Source organism: Seriola lalandi, unplaced genomic scaffold (assembly GCF_002814215.2).
Source record: "Seriola lalandi dorsalis isolate HSWRI2012SDOR001 ecotype SW California unplaced genomic scaffold, Sedor1 jcf7180002054950, whole genome shotgun sequence".
NCBI classification, from domain to species: Eukaryota; Metazoa; Chordata; class Actinopteri; order Carangiformes; family Carangidae; genus Seriola; species Seriola lalandi.
Genome location: NW_019525501.1, coordinates 272,642 through 286,885, shown reverse-complemented (window position 1 = coordinate 286,885; position 14,244 = coordinate 272,642). Strand labels below are relative to the sequence as shown.

The following is a 14,244-nucleotide window of genomic DNA, read 5'->3' as shown; positions in this document are numbered from 1 at the left end:
CAGGTCGGTGAGCCAATCAGAAGAAAGGAGGCTCTGAGCCTCTCTTCTGATTGACTGACTGTTTTCTGAGTGATCCAATAGAAATACAGCAGATTTTAGGTAAAAAACACTCAGAGAAACCAAATCCTGCAAGGTTTGGATGGTGGGTCCAGGTGGGCGGGGCTTGGTGACTGCTTTGTTGTGACATCACAAAGTTCCAGAAGTCCTGACGGCTGGTTTTAAGGCTCAGTTTCTGAATACAGGCTGTGTGCATTTCTCTGTGGACTGAGGCTTTGATACTTTCACAGTATTAATATAGAAGCTAGAGCTGATCTATAATCACACTACACATGGACACAGACCTTTACACTGGAGGAGCTTTAAAGAAAGAAACAGTTTTCAGCACTGCAAAGGTTTGTGCACCTAACTATTTACTTGGAGATCATGAAGGAACCAATGACCAATCAGTAAGCACCTGGGCATCATCATTAAAACCAACCAACAATAGGGACAGAGAGATCCACAAAACATAATATAGCATATATCAATATGTAATCTTGAGTCAATCATAACATTAGATCATTGTATTAATGTTTCATAGAACTTTAACATAATTTCTTGTTGTGGAACTGAATGGAGCAGCTACATAAGATACTGTAATGTGGAGTAGACTAGACAGTGATGTCGTATTGCACTTAAATGTATTGAAATGTGTTTCTGCTATTTATTCTGATTTAAAAATCCAGTAATTCATTGATTGTGTGATTTGCACATCAAACAATGTTGAGATGTCAGACATTGATGTTCAACATGCATGTGGGTAGAAGCTGTTTCAGAGTCTAGACAATCAGTGCCAAGACTTTCAGGTTTTTGAGTTATGTTAATACACAGGTGACATTTATCTTAATTACTGACAGGTTAGTGGTCTGCTGTTATAATTGTTGTAACTGAATCAGTTTTCTACGACTTCCACATACTGAAGACAAACTGGCAGCAGTGACTGAGCTGGAATGCGGCCTCCTGCGTCGGCTCCACATACCTTAAATCTTGTATTACAGGCTTTGTGGGATTAGAGTTTATTATGTTGTCAGGGGGATTTAACCACATTAAGTCCCACGGGTTGGGATATTGAACATGAATGGAATGGTGTGTGTGTGTGTGTGTGTGTGTGTGTGTGAGAGAAAGTGCTGAACAATCAGACAGACGACAGAAACTCATTTTCTGAAGACAAATTTTTTATTAAGAAATAAAAAAAGTTTTACACCTTTGTAAAACCTGTTCAAACACATATTTTTTTTTTTCCTTTTTTTTTTTCTAGCTTACAGGTTGGCCATAGAAATAAAAATAAAACCTTTCAAATTCTTTTTTTTTTTTTTAAAAATGTTTTTTTTCTTCACCAAGAATTAAAAAACATTTTCCCATGTACATTCTGAAAAGAGGAAGGGCTGGTATTCAGGTTTAATGCAGGAAAAGACGGAGGCGTTGTCATTGGAGACCATGCTCAGAACGAGAGAGGACGGGGAAGGACGAGCAGGACTCCGTTTCCCAGAAGTCTTAGCGCCGAGATCGCCATTGTTTAAGTATTCTTTATCTGAATCTTGACTCAAAGTTAAAAATGACAAAAAATTCAAATTTAAGACAAAATCTTTTTCAAATTTTAAAGAACAAAGATGATCTTTGCGTTAAGGATGTTGCCGGGATACGGAGCCCTACTTTTCTACCTTTGCGACCGCACAGAGTGACGTCAGCCGTGCGGTTTAATGTTGCATCTACGTCACAGAAACAGACAGATTCCTGCAGATGTGGTGACGTTTTCACATGAACACAATGTCGGCAGCGTGAATTTAAAATCTGTTCCTGTGTCGATGTGGTTCAGGTTTCTCTGATAAAGCACTAAGGTCGCAGGGTTCGGTGGAGTCGGGTTCAGATCAGCAGAATGTAGAAATTGCATAAATAAGGTTTGATATGATGTAATCTGGATTTTATTGGATCTACTGCTGCTGTCACTGAGGGGCAGCCCCCCCCCCCCCAAAAGCAGCCGAGAAGTTTTTTTTGTTCCATTACAAGCAAATTAAGAAACACGAGAATGGTTTGAATTCGCAGATATCGCTTTAACGGTAAGCTTTGGTGGCTTCGTGCTTTTTGGAAAGATGGGCGGGGGTGGGGTGGCGGCAGGGGGGTGAGTGGCAGTGTTACTGAGTTTCATTCCCCTCATAAACTCACTACAACTCGCAGTCTGTCACACAAATAAAATTTAAAAAAAACAGCGTTTTGCTAAGAAGTTCAGTTTGATGTGACAAAAGTTTCGTCATCACTTTATTCTCAGTGCATTTCAAACCACACGATCTCTGATGGAATAGTGGTTCATTTTGGTTTTAGTTCCACACTGCAGAGCGCTTTCACTCAAATGGACCCTGAAGATTCAAATTGTCTTCTTCAAGATTTCACAGGCTATCATCATCATTATAATCATCATCATCATCTTACTTCAAAGGTCAGTACCACCTTTTGGAAAAACAGCATGAAAAATAAAAGTATTCTACAAAGTATTGCACGTAACAAATCGTAGCTTCTTTTTTTTGTTTCTTTTTGATTTACAGTTGTACATGTTACTCCAATGACAGAGGTTCAAATACACTATATTTGGAATACAAAAGGCAAATGTGACGGACACACAATCAAAAAACAAAATAAAACAAGAAAAAAAAAAACTGCTCAATTCAATAAAACAAGATCAATGAAAATAAAAAGAAACTATTATTGTTTTTTTTTTTTACTTTCAACCTAAAAAATAAATCTTCAGAAACTTTTACATCCGCCCGCAGGCGACTTTCACATTTCAACATTCGGCGGTAAAAACTTGTGCATCGCTAATGCTTTCGATTCTCTTGCAAATTCATTATCTCTGAGAAAAACTGGGTTAGCTTAGGTTAACAGAGGCTAACTGACGGGGGAGTGTAAAGAGGCAGAGGGACCGGTACATACTGGGAATATACACAGAGAGGCAGAATAAACCAATAACTGACTGCATTAGTTTTTATTTCTGTTCCACGTTTCCCCGGCAACAGAAGGATCTCAGCTCGTTTCCTTCAGCCTCATTTACACGATTCAAAGTGTTTTTTTATTTTTGGTCTTTCTGATCTTTGTGCATCTTACAAATCATCAATCTCTAGGTTTGTTTCCAATAATTTAGCAGAAGTGATTTTGTGAAGCTGTTGTTCTCGCAGGAAGCAGCTGACAGAGAGTTTCTGTGCCGAGATCCTTCGCAGGGAATCGAGAAGCAGAATCTGTACAAAAAGTTGAAGAGTAAAACGAAGCTTTGTGTCTGTATTAAAATGGGAGGTCTGCGACGGGAGCTCAGCTGTACAAAGACGACTCATCGTAGGAAAAGTTTGTTACTGTATGAAAATAGATGTGTGCTGCTGGATTTGGTTTCACAAATCCCTTTTAATGATATGAACGACTTTATTCTACATGAAGAAAAAAAATGATAAAGCTTACACGAAACATAAAATGAGACCCCGGTCACATGATCGCTTCTGATGTGACGTTTCTTTTTTTTGTTGTTGTTGGTCAGATTTCCTGCAATGCATGCGTACTGTATAACTGTATATCTGATGCTTGATTTTAATATGTCTGCTTCTGGGAGAACAGATGAACTCCATGGAGTTTTGACAGTATTTTTTTTTCATTTTTATTTTTTTTTACAGCAGAGGCCAATGAAAACCCTGAATAAAAAGATGGCAGTGTTTTTTTATTTCTTATTTTTTTTAGTTTTGGCCTCATGGTCTGATATGACGTCCAAATTATACAAATAAGGTGCAATAAAAACTCTCTTTGCCTCAGACTGTGGGTGAAACAGGCAGTTCAGGTGTGATTTTCAGGTGTGATCAGCTCTCCGTCACCCACAGTTACACGTCTAATTTTTTTTTTTTGGACGCTGGGTTAATGCAGCTATACAGTAGATAAAAGCACTACAGAAAAGGTCCTGAGTGGATGGTCGCTGGTGACACATACTCATGGGAAACCCCTTGTTACACAGACATATTAAAATGAATGGAACGGTTGTATTTGTCTGCTTTAGGTTCACATCGTCACTATCATCATGGCCCCTTGTTGTTAAGAATGTAACGTAGTTTTTAGTTTGTGTGTTTGTTAAAAAATAAAATAATAAAATCAGCCAGAGGTGAAGAAACAGACTGTTGGTGTATCACAGGGCACATTTCTCACCACACCACTGACTGACAGAGTCCGGATGTCGCCATAACGACCGCCCGCCGATGACGACGACGATGTGGGGAGTTTAATAACCTGCTTTTTTTTTTTAATTTCTAATTATTTTTAAAATTATGTTTTAAGTTACTGTTGCTATGAAACAAAACACCTTAAGTTAAGATTTTCCTTAAAGTCTGAGTTAAGGTTTCCTTAAAATAAAAGCAGTGGCACAAAACACCTTAAGTCTTCTCCTTAAGGTTTCTTTAAAAAGTTCACTGAAGTATAGAAGGTTTTCTCCTGATCTTAGTCTTGTACTTAAGGAATCACTTAAAGTCAGGTAAACTGTTGCACAAAAGACCTTAGTGACCAAAAAGTAAGGAAAAAAACTTAGTTTAAGTTTATGGTGATAAATGAAGACAGTAAACGCATCACAGGAAGAAGATGATGATGATGATGTCCCTTAACGCTGCAGCTGTAAAATCTCTTTCACTGCTGCAAATGCCTGAACGTTTTTCCTTAACCTAGGAAACCTTTTAAGAGATTCTGTCCAACACCCTTAAGTAACTCCCTCAGCTAAAGAGAAATTAAACCTTAAGTGCCACTCTTAAGTAGAAAAGTTAAGGTGTTTTGTTCAACCGGCCCCAGATTTGAAACATTTAGCAGCTCTCACTGAGGTGAGGCAACATGGCGGCCATGGAAACGGACTCTGTCAGTCACTGGCTGCGGTGCGTCTGCAGCCAGCTGCCACATTTCACAGTGTCTGGACGGGAGTTTGACTCTCAGACAGCGGCTACTTCGTTGGGAATGTCATCCAACCAATGGTGGCGCTGAGTCACCGAGGTGGTGACACCGCTGTTTAACCATTGGCTGCGGTGCCCTGTCTGGCTGACTTCATCCAAATTAAATACTGTCTCCTGGTATTTACAGAAGAGGAAAAAAGCTATAAACCCCGACACCTACCAACTCTTACAGATGGAGCCATTGTAGAATTCCCATTTTTTTTTACTGTACATTGAACTGCTCATTAAATGTCTGACCCCTCCCCCACAAGAGAAAATATTTGGGAAAAATCAGTTGCATTGTTTGTTTGTGTGACACTAAAGAAATGCACAATGAGGACCAAACTACAATGGCTGCCACTGTAAATGTATGATTTGTATAATAGCTTAGTATTGTCACCAGATGAAAGAAGTGTTTCCTTCTTCTATGTAAAACTACAGCAATTATCATCAATAGTGAATACCAATAACATTATAGTCTTAATAAAAAAAATCTAAACATCGACAGAGGAGAAACTAATAATAATGTCACTTCCTCTGTGGAAAATAAAATAAATCCAATCCAAAACTTGTAAGCCGAGAGCCTAGTGCAGTCACTACTGTACTGTAAACTGGTCTAGGACAGAGAAAGATAGATAGAGAGATAGATATAGATAGACTGATTAGCTACTACTGTACAGTACGCCACAGACAACACAGTCAAGGGTTCAACCTCCACACTTCAAATCCTTTCAGATACCTCTGTCTTTGTGCAGAAGCGGGATTTTTCCCGCCGCCGTCTCAGTGCTACTTCTCTATTCCACCCGCAGTTCACGGCTATGGAAGATGGGGACAGTTTGTGCTAAGGTGCGTTTAGAAAAACAACCAGGATCCTGGTTTGATTTAAGGGTCGTCGGCTACGATGGCTGCGTCAATTATCTGATTTTTATTTATTAAGTTTTCTTAGCTGCACCGGGCAAAAAGTAGCGGCTAACGCTAATGGTTACCAAACCAGCTGGTCTTTGATTACGGGACAAAAACTGTGCGGCGAAGAAGAAGTTAACTTTGGTGGCTCTTGTGTTTTGACTTGTTTTGTTAGAAATATCCAGATTTTAATGGAGCTAATTGTAGGTTTTACTATTGCTACATAGCTAGCGTTAGCATTAACAGCTGTTTACTTAGCTGTCTTTCCAATACCTTCAGCCATCATTGTGTACATTAAGATTATAATATAAGATTATAATATGTCCTACTTCTTCAGGACGCTACAGTGACTTGGTATTGGAAAGTGACGAGACGGGCCAACCAGGCTGAAGCTAGCTGGTTAGCATGCTGACTTCATTAGAAGAAAAAACGTGATCGAACTTTTAGCAAAGCCAGAGGTTTGCTTTCCACCACTGGAGACAGATGTTGGTGAATAAAGGAATGAAGTTTGATGCTGAACCCACAATGTTGCAAGTAAACAGCTACTAATGCTAACATTAGCTATGTAGCAATAGCAAAACTTACAAATAGCTCCATTAATAACAGACAGAAACAGAACGTCATATTTACTGGATTGGGACTTTTTGTTTTTGGTCCCATTTCTTATTAAAAATCAAGATGCTTTTCAGACTTTCTGATACCTGGAGGTGGGTGAATATTAAGGCTGCACAATATGCAAAAAGAATCATATTGCGATCATTTTTGGCAGATATTGTGATTACGATTCAGTTGGAATTACTGTTTTTTCATTTCATTTTCACTGAAAAACAAACAAACAAACCAAACAAATATGTTTACATGTTCCTTTACATCTGGAGAATATGATTTGTAGGCTGCGGCGTCTCCGTAGCACCACAGCTCCTCCTACAATTTGGGTTTTGCTCTTGGCCATATTGCGATTTCGATTATATTTCGATTAACTGTGCAGCCATAGTATATATCTCTAATTGTGACATGTTTTTAGTTCATAATTATGTACTTGTGCCTGGATCTTCTGCCTCAGCTGAATGCAGCAGAGCAGAATCAGCCGAAGCTGAACCCTGTGGCCTCAGATAAGTGCAGCCTCTTCGTCGTATCACAGTCAAAAAGAAAAAAATCTGTATTTTGGTGCTTGATGATCAGTGTAGGAAATCTTTTTCATGTCATGGCTACAAAAGGCAGTTTTTATTCCAAGACTCAATAAGCACTTTCTTCTCTTTTTTTAGAACAAGTGCTGGAACAAACCAGCGTCTGACCGGAGGCTGGTGCTAATCTGCCACTGTGCCTTTAAGCAAGACAATAGTGGGACGTGTGCAGTCACATGAAGATTAAAAATAAAAAATAAAAAAAACAGCTTGTGAGTATTTCAGAAATAGATTTGAAATGTGATTGCTACCCTCTTGAGAAAACCACCAACAGCAAACTACTTCCAAAGTACTCCTAAAAGATTTGAAACGGGAACTTTTTTTTTTTTTTCCTAAAACCCTTATCAGTCCACCAGACAGACAGAGAGACAGAGACAGAAAGCTAGCTAGCTTCAGAAGCGTTTAGAGGACAGGAGAGGAGAGGAGAGCGATCTCATGGAGAGCCTCCACCTCATTCCTTTACATCATGGTCTCTACGATGGTGTGGGTGGGGGCCTTCATCAGGAGGCCCTTGTTCCCGTTGGGGTCCAGCGGGTAGGAGAGCTCCTTAGGGCCGCGGTGGTCTGCGGGACGAGAGCTGGCCCCGCCACGAACCGGGGCGGCCACCGCCTTGATCCTCTGCAGGAGGGAAGGAGGAAAGGAAGTATTAATCTCTGACCTGAACCAGGGGCCGGTTCCACAAAACACCTTAACTTTTCTGCTTATGTCTGACACTTAAGGTTTAATTTCCCCTCAGCTGAGGGAGTTACTTTGCACAGAATCTCAAAAAAATTGAGGCATTTGCAGCAGTGAAAGAGATTTTACAGCTATAAAATTCTACTGTTACCATGGAGACTGTTGAGTTGCTGCCATTAGGAACACTCTTCTTCATTTATCCATAAACTGGGTCATGCTGCAGTTAAGATGGAGTCAAATGTTCCTTAAATTTTTTTCCTTTGTTAGGTCGCTAAGGTCTTTTGTGCAAGAGTTTAACTGACTTTATTCCTTAAATATAAATCTAATATAAGGAGAAAACCTTAAATACTTAAGGGTGTTTTGAGCAACTGTTTGTATTTGAAGGAAACCTTAACTCAGTATTGAATGTTAAACTTAAGGTGTTTTGTGCTACTGGCCACAGACTTGTAGACACACAGCTAACTAACACATGTTTAGGGACCACCCACCTCAATGAGGGGCCCATCAGACTGGATGATCTTGATGACCACCACCATAGGGATGCAGATCATGGAGGCCAAGGCCAGAGTCCAACCTATTCCGACGGCCCAGTCCGGATACTGGTAGACCTTGTTGTACGTCAGTGGCTTGTACTTGACCAAGGAGAAAATGAAGCAGCCCTGAGGAGGAGCACAGAACAAACACTTCAGTACAAGTTCCTCTCAGCCTTTAAAGGGACAGTTCCACATTTTCAACATTTCTGTGGTCGACCAAAAAAATATTTTTTCTAAAGCAGTTAAATGCAAAAATACTTAAAAATGGTGACGTGTCCCTTTAAAAATAACGTGTGAACAACACTGAGGCAAATATGGAAAATTATGGTGACACGAGTTTCAGGAAGTAGAAAAGAGGAAGAAGAATTCAGATCATTGTGTGCAGACTGAGGTGATCACATGATCACAGTTTGCTTCATATGTGCAGTGAAAAAAAAAAAAAAAAAAAAGAAGTACTCACCATGCACAGTAAAGGAGTGATAACAGACCAGCTCCACTTCATCCAGGGATTTGGTCTGTAGCCAATCATGTCCTCGACTGCATCGTAGAAATTATCAACGCCTGCGAACACAGCAGAATATTTTTGGATCAATGCACCAGGAAAATGACTTTACAGCAGTTAATAAGCAAAGTGAGATTATCTGTGAACACACACATGGGTAATTCAAAGTGCTTCACACAGGGCGTAAAAAATCTGCTAAAACATTTCAAAAGACACGATGACGAGGGGGAAGTTTCCTGAACGATCTGTGCACGAACGATCGCTACAACTTCATGTTCCAAGGTTTTTACTTTGTCTTCAGCAGATTCAGTTTAAAATGTGGACATTTCCAAAAATCAACCCTGACCTCTATTTACCTTTCTCAAATTTACTTTGTACTTTTTGCAGGGCCACAGCATCCCATCTTATATTCTACAAATATACATGATTTCAAAAGCACATGCAAAATTGCCATAGATCAAGGTTTAAGCTAGGTTTGCTGTGATACAGCTGGATGTCACATTCAAGAGCAACATTAGAATCAGTAGGTTCTCAGGTAGGTAAGTCATCAAGGACACTTCAGGTACACGGTAGGTTGTTGTTTTTTTGAAGGATGGTACTCACCATATACCCAGGCAACAGCTATACATTCAAAGAATGCCACCCACAGAAGGCACACACCGCTCGCTGCATAGTAATCAAACAGCTGGAAAACATACATGCCACCCTGCAGAGAGAGAGAGAGAGAGAGAGAGAGAGAGAGAGAGAGGTTTAAAAATCACGGTATATTTCAGTTTCCTTCACTCATTTAAAGCTCCTCCAGTGTAAAGGTCTGTGTCCATGTGTAGTGTGATTATAGATCAGCTGTAGCTTCTATATTAATACTGTGAAAGTATCAAAACCTCAGTCCACAGAGAAATGCACACAGCCTGTATTCAGAAACTGAGCCTTAAAACCAGCCGTCAGGACTTCTGGAACTTTGTGATGTCACAACAAAGCAGTCACCAAGCCCCGCCCACCTGGACCCACCATCCAAACCTTGCAGGATTTGGTTTCTCTGAGTGTTTTTACCTGAAATCTGCTATATTTTTATTGGATCAGTCAGAAAACAGTCAGCCAATCAGAAGAGAGGCTCAGAGCCTCCTGTCTTCTGATTGGCTCACCGACCTGTTGTTACTAGAGCTCCAGAGAGAAGCCTGAGAGAGGAGATGTGAAACTACACTGAGATGGTTTTTGTTCTTAAAACCACAAATATATCTTCTAATGGATCAACACTACAAATAAAACATAGAAGAATAAGAAAATATGGAGCTTCAAGACACTTTAAAAACAGGAAATCTGAACACACTCTGTTCAATGTGTTAGTTTTAATAGCGGAAGCTGGTTTTACCTTCCTCTCTGCACTGAGCCACAGGAACACTCACTAAACTAAATTATACCCATAATTCTTGGAGGATCATATGATCATTAACAGAGATGTGTTCAGACTGAACACGACCAAATGTGAGCAGCAGATGTGTCCACACACGTGTGTGAGCAGGCACACGCCTCTGTGTGCTCACGTGTGTGTGTGTGTGTGTGTGTGTGTGTGTGAGTGTGTGTGTGTGTGTGTGTGTGTGTGAGTCCGGTGTGAAAACTGTTTTAACAATCATGGGAATCCTAAACTTGAACCAGGCCACCGCAGCCATAAAAAGATGTTGTCATGGGAACGACAGAGGGAGGGAGGGAGGGAGGGAGGCGGGGCAGAAAATAGAAAGACAGTGAGGAGGTTAGATGTTGTGTGAGAACAGAAATCAAAGGTCTGACGGGAAGGAGAGGATGAGGATGAACCAAGGACACGCTGCCTGAGTCGCATCATCTGGAGATTTGGCGTCTCGCCTGTTTTTCTCAAGTGACGCACAGTTCCCAGGAAACAAAGAGAGAACATGTTGATAGTGACCGACGTCACTGTAGCAACGTTGGATAAAACTGGCACCTCTCACTGTCGTTTCACTAAATTCAAAACTCTCAAGATTGATATGAACGGATAGAATTGGGACAAACTGCACAACCACTTAATTTCTTATTCTTATATTCCACATGTGCAGAATCAACTACACTGCATTGTATATTGTTACTGTATATAGTATTTCCATTTTATCTTATTTATTTTAGATTCTATCCTCGTTTTGTTTCTTAAGCTGCTTTTCTTTTGTGCTAAATATGATATTTTTTGACCCTTTTAGCAGCTGAGTGTGGAGACAGTGGAGGACACATGTTGCTCTGAAGGAGGTTAAATATGGTCAATAAGGTTTTTAATGAAAGGAAACCAAAGATTTGATTAATGATGAAGACCATCCAGACAAACTCAAAGAGTAGGAGGATAGATCTGGTAGATTAGCGACGCATCGGACTCAAGTCATGTGACCAGAGCGAAACCGTGACAATTGAAGTTATGAACGGAGAAGGTATGCACGAGCAGGGCCAGGTCAAACAAAGACCAGCACCCGACTTACACGAACCCACAGCAACAGTTACGTGTCATTACACTGTTCTGATATGAGTCACTGTGTTTGATGCAACGGCTCTGAATTACAATTTGAATGTGGTTGCTGTTGAAACTATCATCATTTGTCTATTCAAATCTGTGGCACACCCAGATCCTCAGACGTCAAAGAGACATCTTCTTCCTTTCTTCACCTACCTCACCTCCTTTCCTTTCCTCATCACTGATTGGCTCTTGGTTTCACCTTTACTGCGCCTCATTTCCCTGACAGAATTCACCTGGGTACTACAAGGTTCAATCATTCACTCGTTTTCACCTTCACATCTGGTAGGAGAATTTTTTTTTTACTCTTTAGTTCTTATAATTTGTCTATATGTTATATATAAGTCCATCATGGGACGACTTTGATTTGTTGTGTTAAATTGAATCTTGATACTTTATTTGCGTCCTTTCAGAAGCAGCAGCACATGTGAGTGTTTTCCCTTCCATGTCTCAAACAGTTATAGAATAAACCTTAGTTGGATCGGATTGATGTTTCATGGTCTTCGTCCTTGAGCCGATGTCCATGGGGATCATTAACCTTTTTCTGAACCTCCTCTTCAACAGGATTGGAACAGTTTATTTACATGAGTATGAGTCTTAAAACAGATGGTTAGGGGTGGTACGGGTTTTTAGAAATGGCTAACCACAGCCGCGACAGGTGAGCGGTCTCTGTACGGAGACTGGGTCAAATCAAACACAGTTTTGACAAAAACCTGCAGCAAATGTCAAAATTTCAAACTGTGAAGAGCCTCATTCGACCTTTGTCACCCAGACTCTGCTGTGATGTGACTTATCATGATGATGAAACAGGCTCTCTTCTGTTTAAAAGGAGCTATTTGTAAGTTTTGCTAACGCTACATCGCCAGTATTAGCATTCTTCTACTGAAGTTAGCATGCTAACCAGCTAGCCTGAATTATCACTGTAGCGTCCGGTCTGCTCTGAAGAAGTAGCTGCTGCTCAGAGGACGTATTAAAACCTCTTTAAACGCAATGATGGCTGAAGCTCGTGTCAAGACTGGTGAGTAAACAGCTGATGCTAACGTTGGCTACGTGGTGATAGCTTAATTTATAAGCTACGAGAAATAAATAGAGTTAAAATAAAAATAAAAAAAATTAAATAAAAAGAAATAAAAAGAGAAGAAGGTAGAAAAAGTGTAAAAACATGAGGCAGAGGAGTTCAAGAGGAGGAGGGGAGGAGGGAGAGAACGAGGGGGGAGCGGGAAGGAGAGGAGTCAGGAATGATGGGAAACATCAGAAACCAGAGCAGAGACAGAAATAGAAGAGGAGGAGGAGGAGGAAGAGGAGGAGGAGGAAGATTTGGAAAAGTGAAGTCAGGTCTACTGTATCTATTAATACTGGGGGAGGGAAGGGAAGTTCTCATGACTTGACAGTATAAATAGCCCCCTGTCATCTCCCCAGGGACCCACACTAAGCGTCGTCTGAACACTGCTGTTTCTGGTGGAGCTGAGGGGCGGAGCTGAGGGGCGGAGCCAGAATTGAGGTCTGCGGACACAGTGTGTATATACATACATATATATAGATGATGTTTACGTGTTTTCATGGTGTCGTTACCTTGGTAACCATGGTGAGTCCAAGCAGATAGCTGATGCAGCAGAGGATAGCGATGAAGACCTCTCTGCGGTAACCCTTCCTTAGGAAGGACGGATACAGATCCACCAGTGATGTGATCTGCCCTTCCACCTCTACAAACTGCACACACACAGACACACACAGACATTATCCACTGAGCTTCTTTACATCTGTACATCCTCATCTCTTCACAGCGTTCGACTACAGAAGATTTAATTACTTTCATTTATTCTGGGAGTTAATGTTTCCTTAAAATGTTCACTTAAGAATAAGACCAAGATAAACCTTAAATACTTAAGGAATCACTTAAAGTGCATTAAACTGTCGCACAAAAGACCTTAGCAACTGAAGGAAGTAAAAAACCTAAAGGAACCTCCGACTCCATCTTAACTGCAACAAGTTTATGGTGATAAATGAAGAATAAGAGTGGCGAACCCACCTGACACCCTTAACGATTAGGAACTGATTTTACATTATAGATTTGTCTGAGCGTCTAGAGTTGGATCATAGTCGAGGTATTTCATGTCCAACAGATCAGCCTCATTCACTTACAAACAGAGCAGCTGATTGTATGATATTATAATATTACTTCTGTGTCATCAGTGCAACTTCTGTCGACTGTGTTCAAATGTTTTACAGAAGCAGAAAAACTCAAATGGATTATAGTTAAAATCCTTCCAAGTCTTACAATCCTAGAATAACTTTAAATCACATTTATTTTATATATTTTTGTATTTTGTTGGTTGTGTTTTTGCACATGGAGCAACATCTCTTAGCTAATAAACATATTAGAAACCACTTTATTACTTGATTTGAGCTGAGCTGATTTAGCATCACAGAAAAGAAAACCTTTAAATTATAATAATTAGTCTTTGGTTTATTGCTAATAAATGATGTTTTGTATCCAAAGAATCAGTGCAGGTGAAATGTTTATGCTTAAATAATACATTAATATTATAATAATTATTAAATAAAATATATCAAAAAATATAATATGCTACAGGAATCAAACATCAAAGCAGTGGAGTTCTCCCCCCTCCCCTCACGTTTCTAATCCAAGGCGTGCTGTCACAGTTTAAAACACTCAAATATACTCGTATAAAGAAGCTTTTTATTCCTGATTTCTATGCTTTTATCTTTGATTTCTACTTTTGGTTTTATTTTCTTTTGTCCGCTTTATGGATTTTACTGTTTTAACACGTGTATTTGTAATTATCCCTGTTACACGTTGCCTCTCTGTCTTTTATTGCTCTGTTTTCTTTTCTGTTTCTCGTTTGTAAAAAGTGCTATATAAATACAGTTATTATCATTATTATTTACTGTGTTTCCGTGTGTGTGTGTGTGTGTGTGTGTGTGTGTGTGTGTGTGTGTGTGTGTG

The 14,244-nt window shown here is 39.9% G+C and overlaps 1 protein-coding gene across 1 annotated transcript in view; it reads right to left on the bottom strand.

Moving 5' to 3' along the window:
* Positions 1–1,193: 1,193 nt before the first annotated feature.
* The window catches only part of LOC111645415 (sodium- and chloride-dependent taurine transporter-like), a 39,182-nt gene continuing 26,131 nt past the window's right edge, over positions 1,194–14,244 (bottom strand). The window contains exons 10-14 of the mRNA XM_087170513.1: positions 12,849–13,004; positions 9,374–9,476; positions 8,729–8,829; positions 8,224–8,394; positions 1,194–7,678 (exon numbers count right to left, since the gene is read on the bottom strand). Of these exons, the coding sequence (XP_087026639.1) occupies positions 7,520–7,678; positions 8,224–8,394; positions 8,729–8,829; positions 9,374–9,476; positions 12,849–13,004 (690 nt within the window). The 3' untranslated portion in view covers positions 1,194–7,519. The remainder of the gene's footprint in view (positions 7,679–8,223; positions 8,395–8,728; positions 8,830–9,373; positions 9,477–12,848; positions 13,005–14,244) is intronic.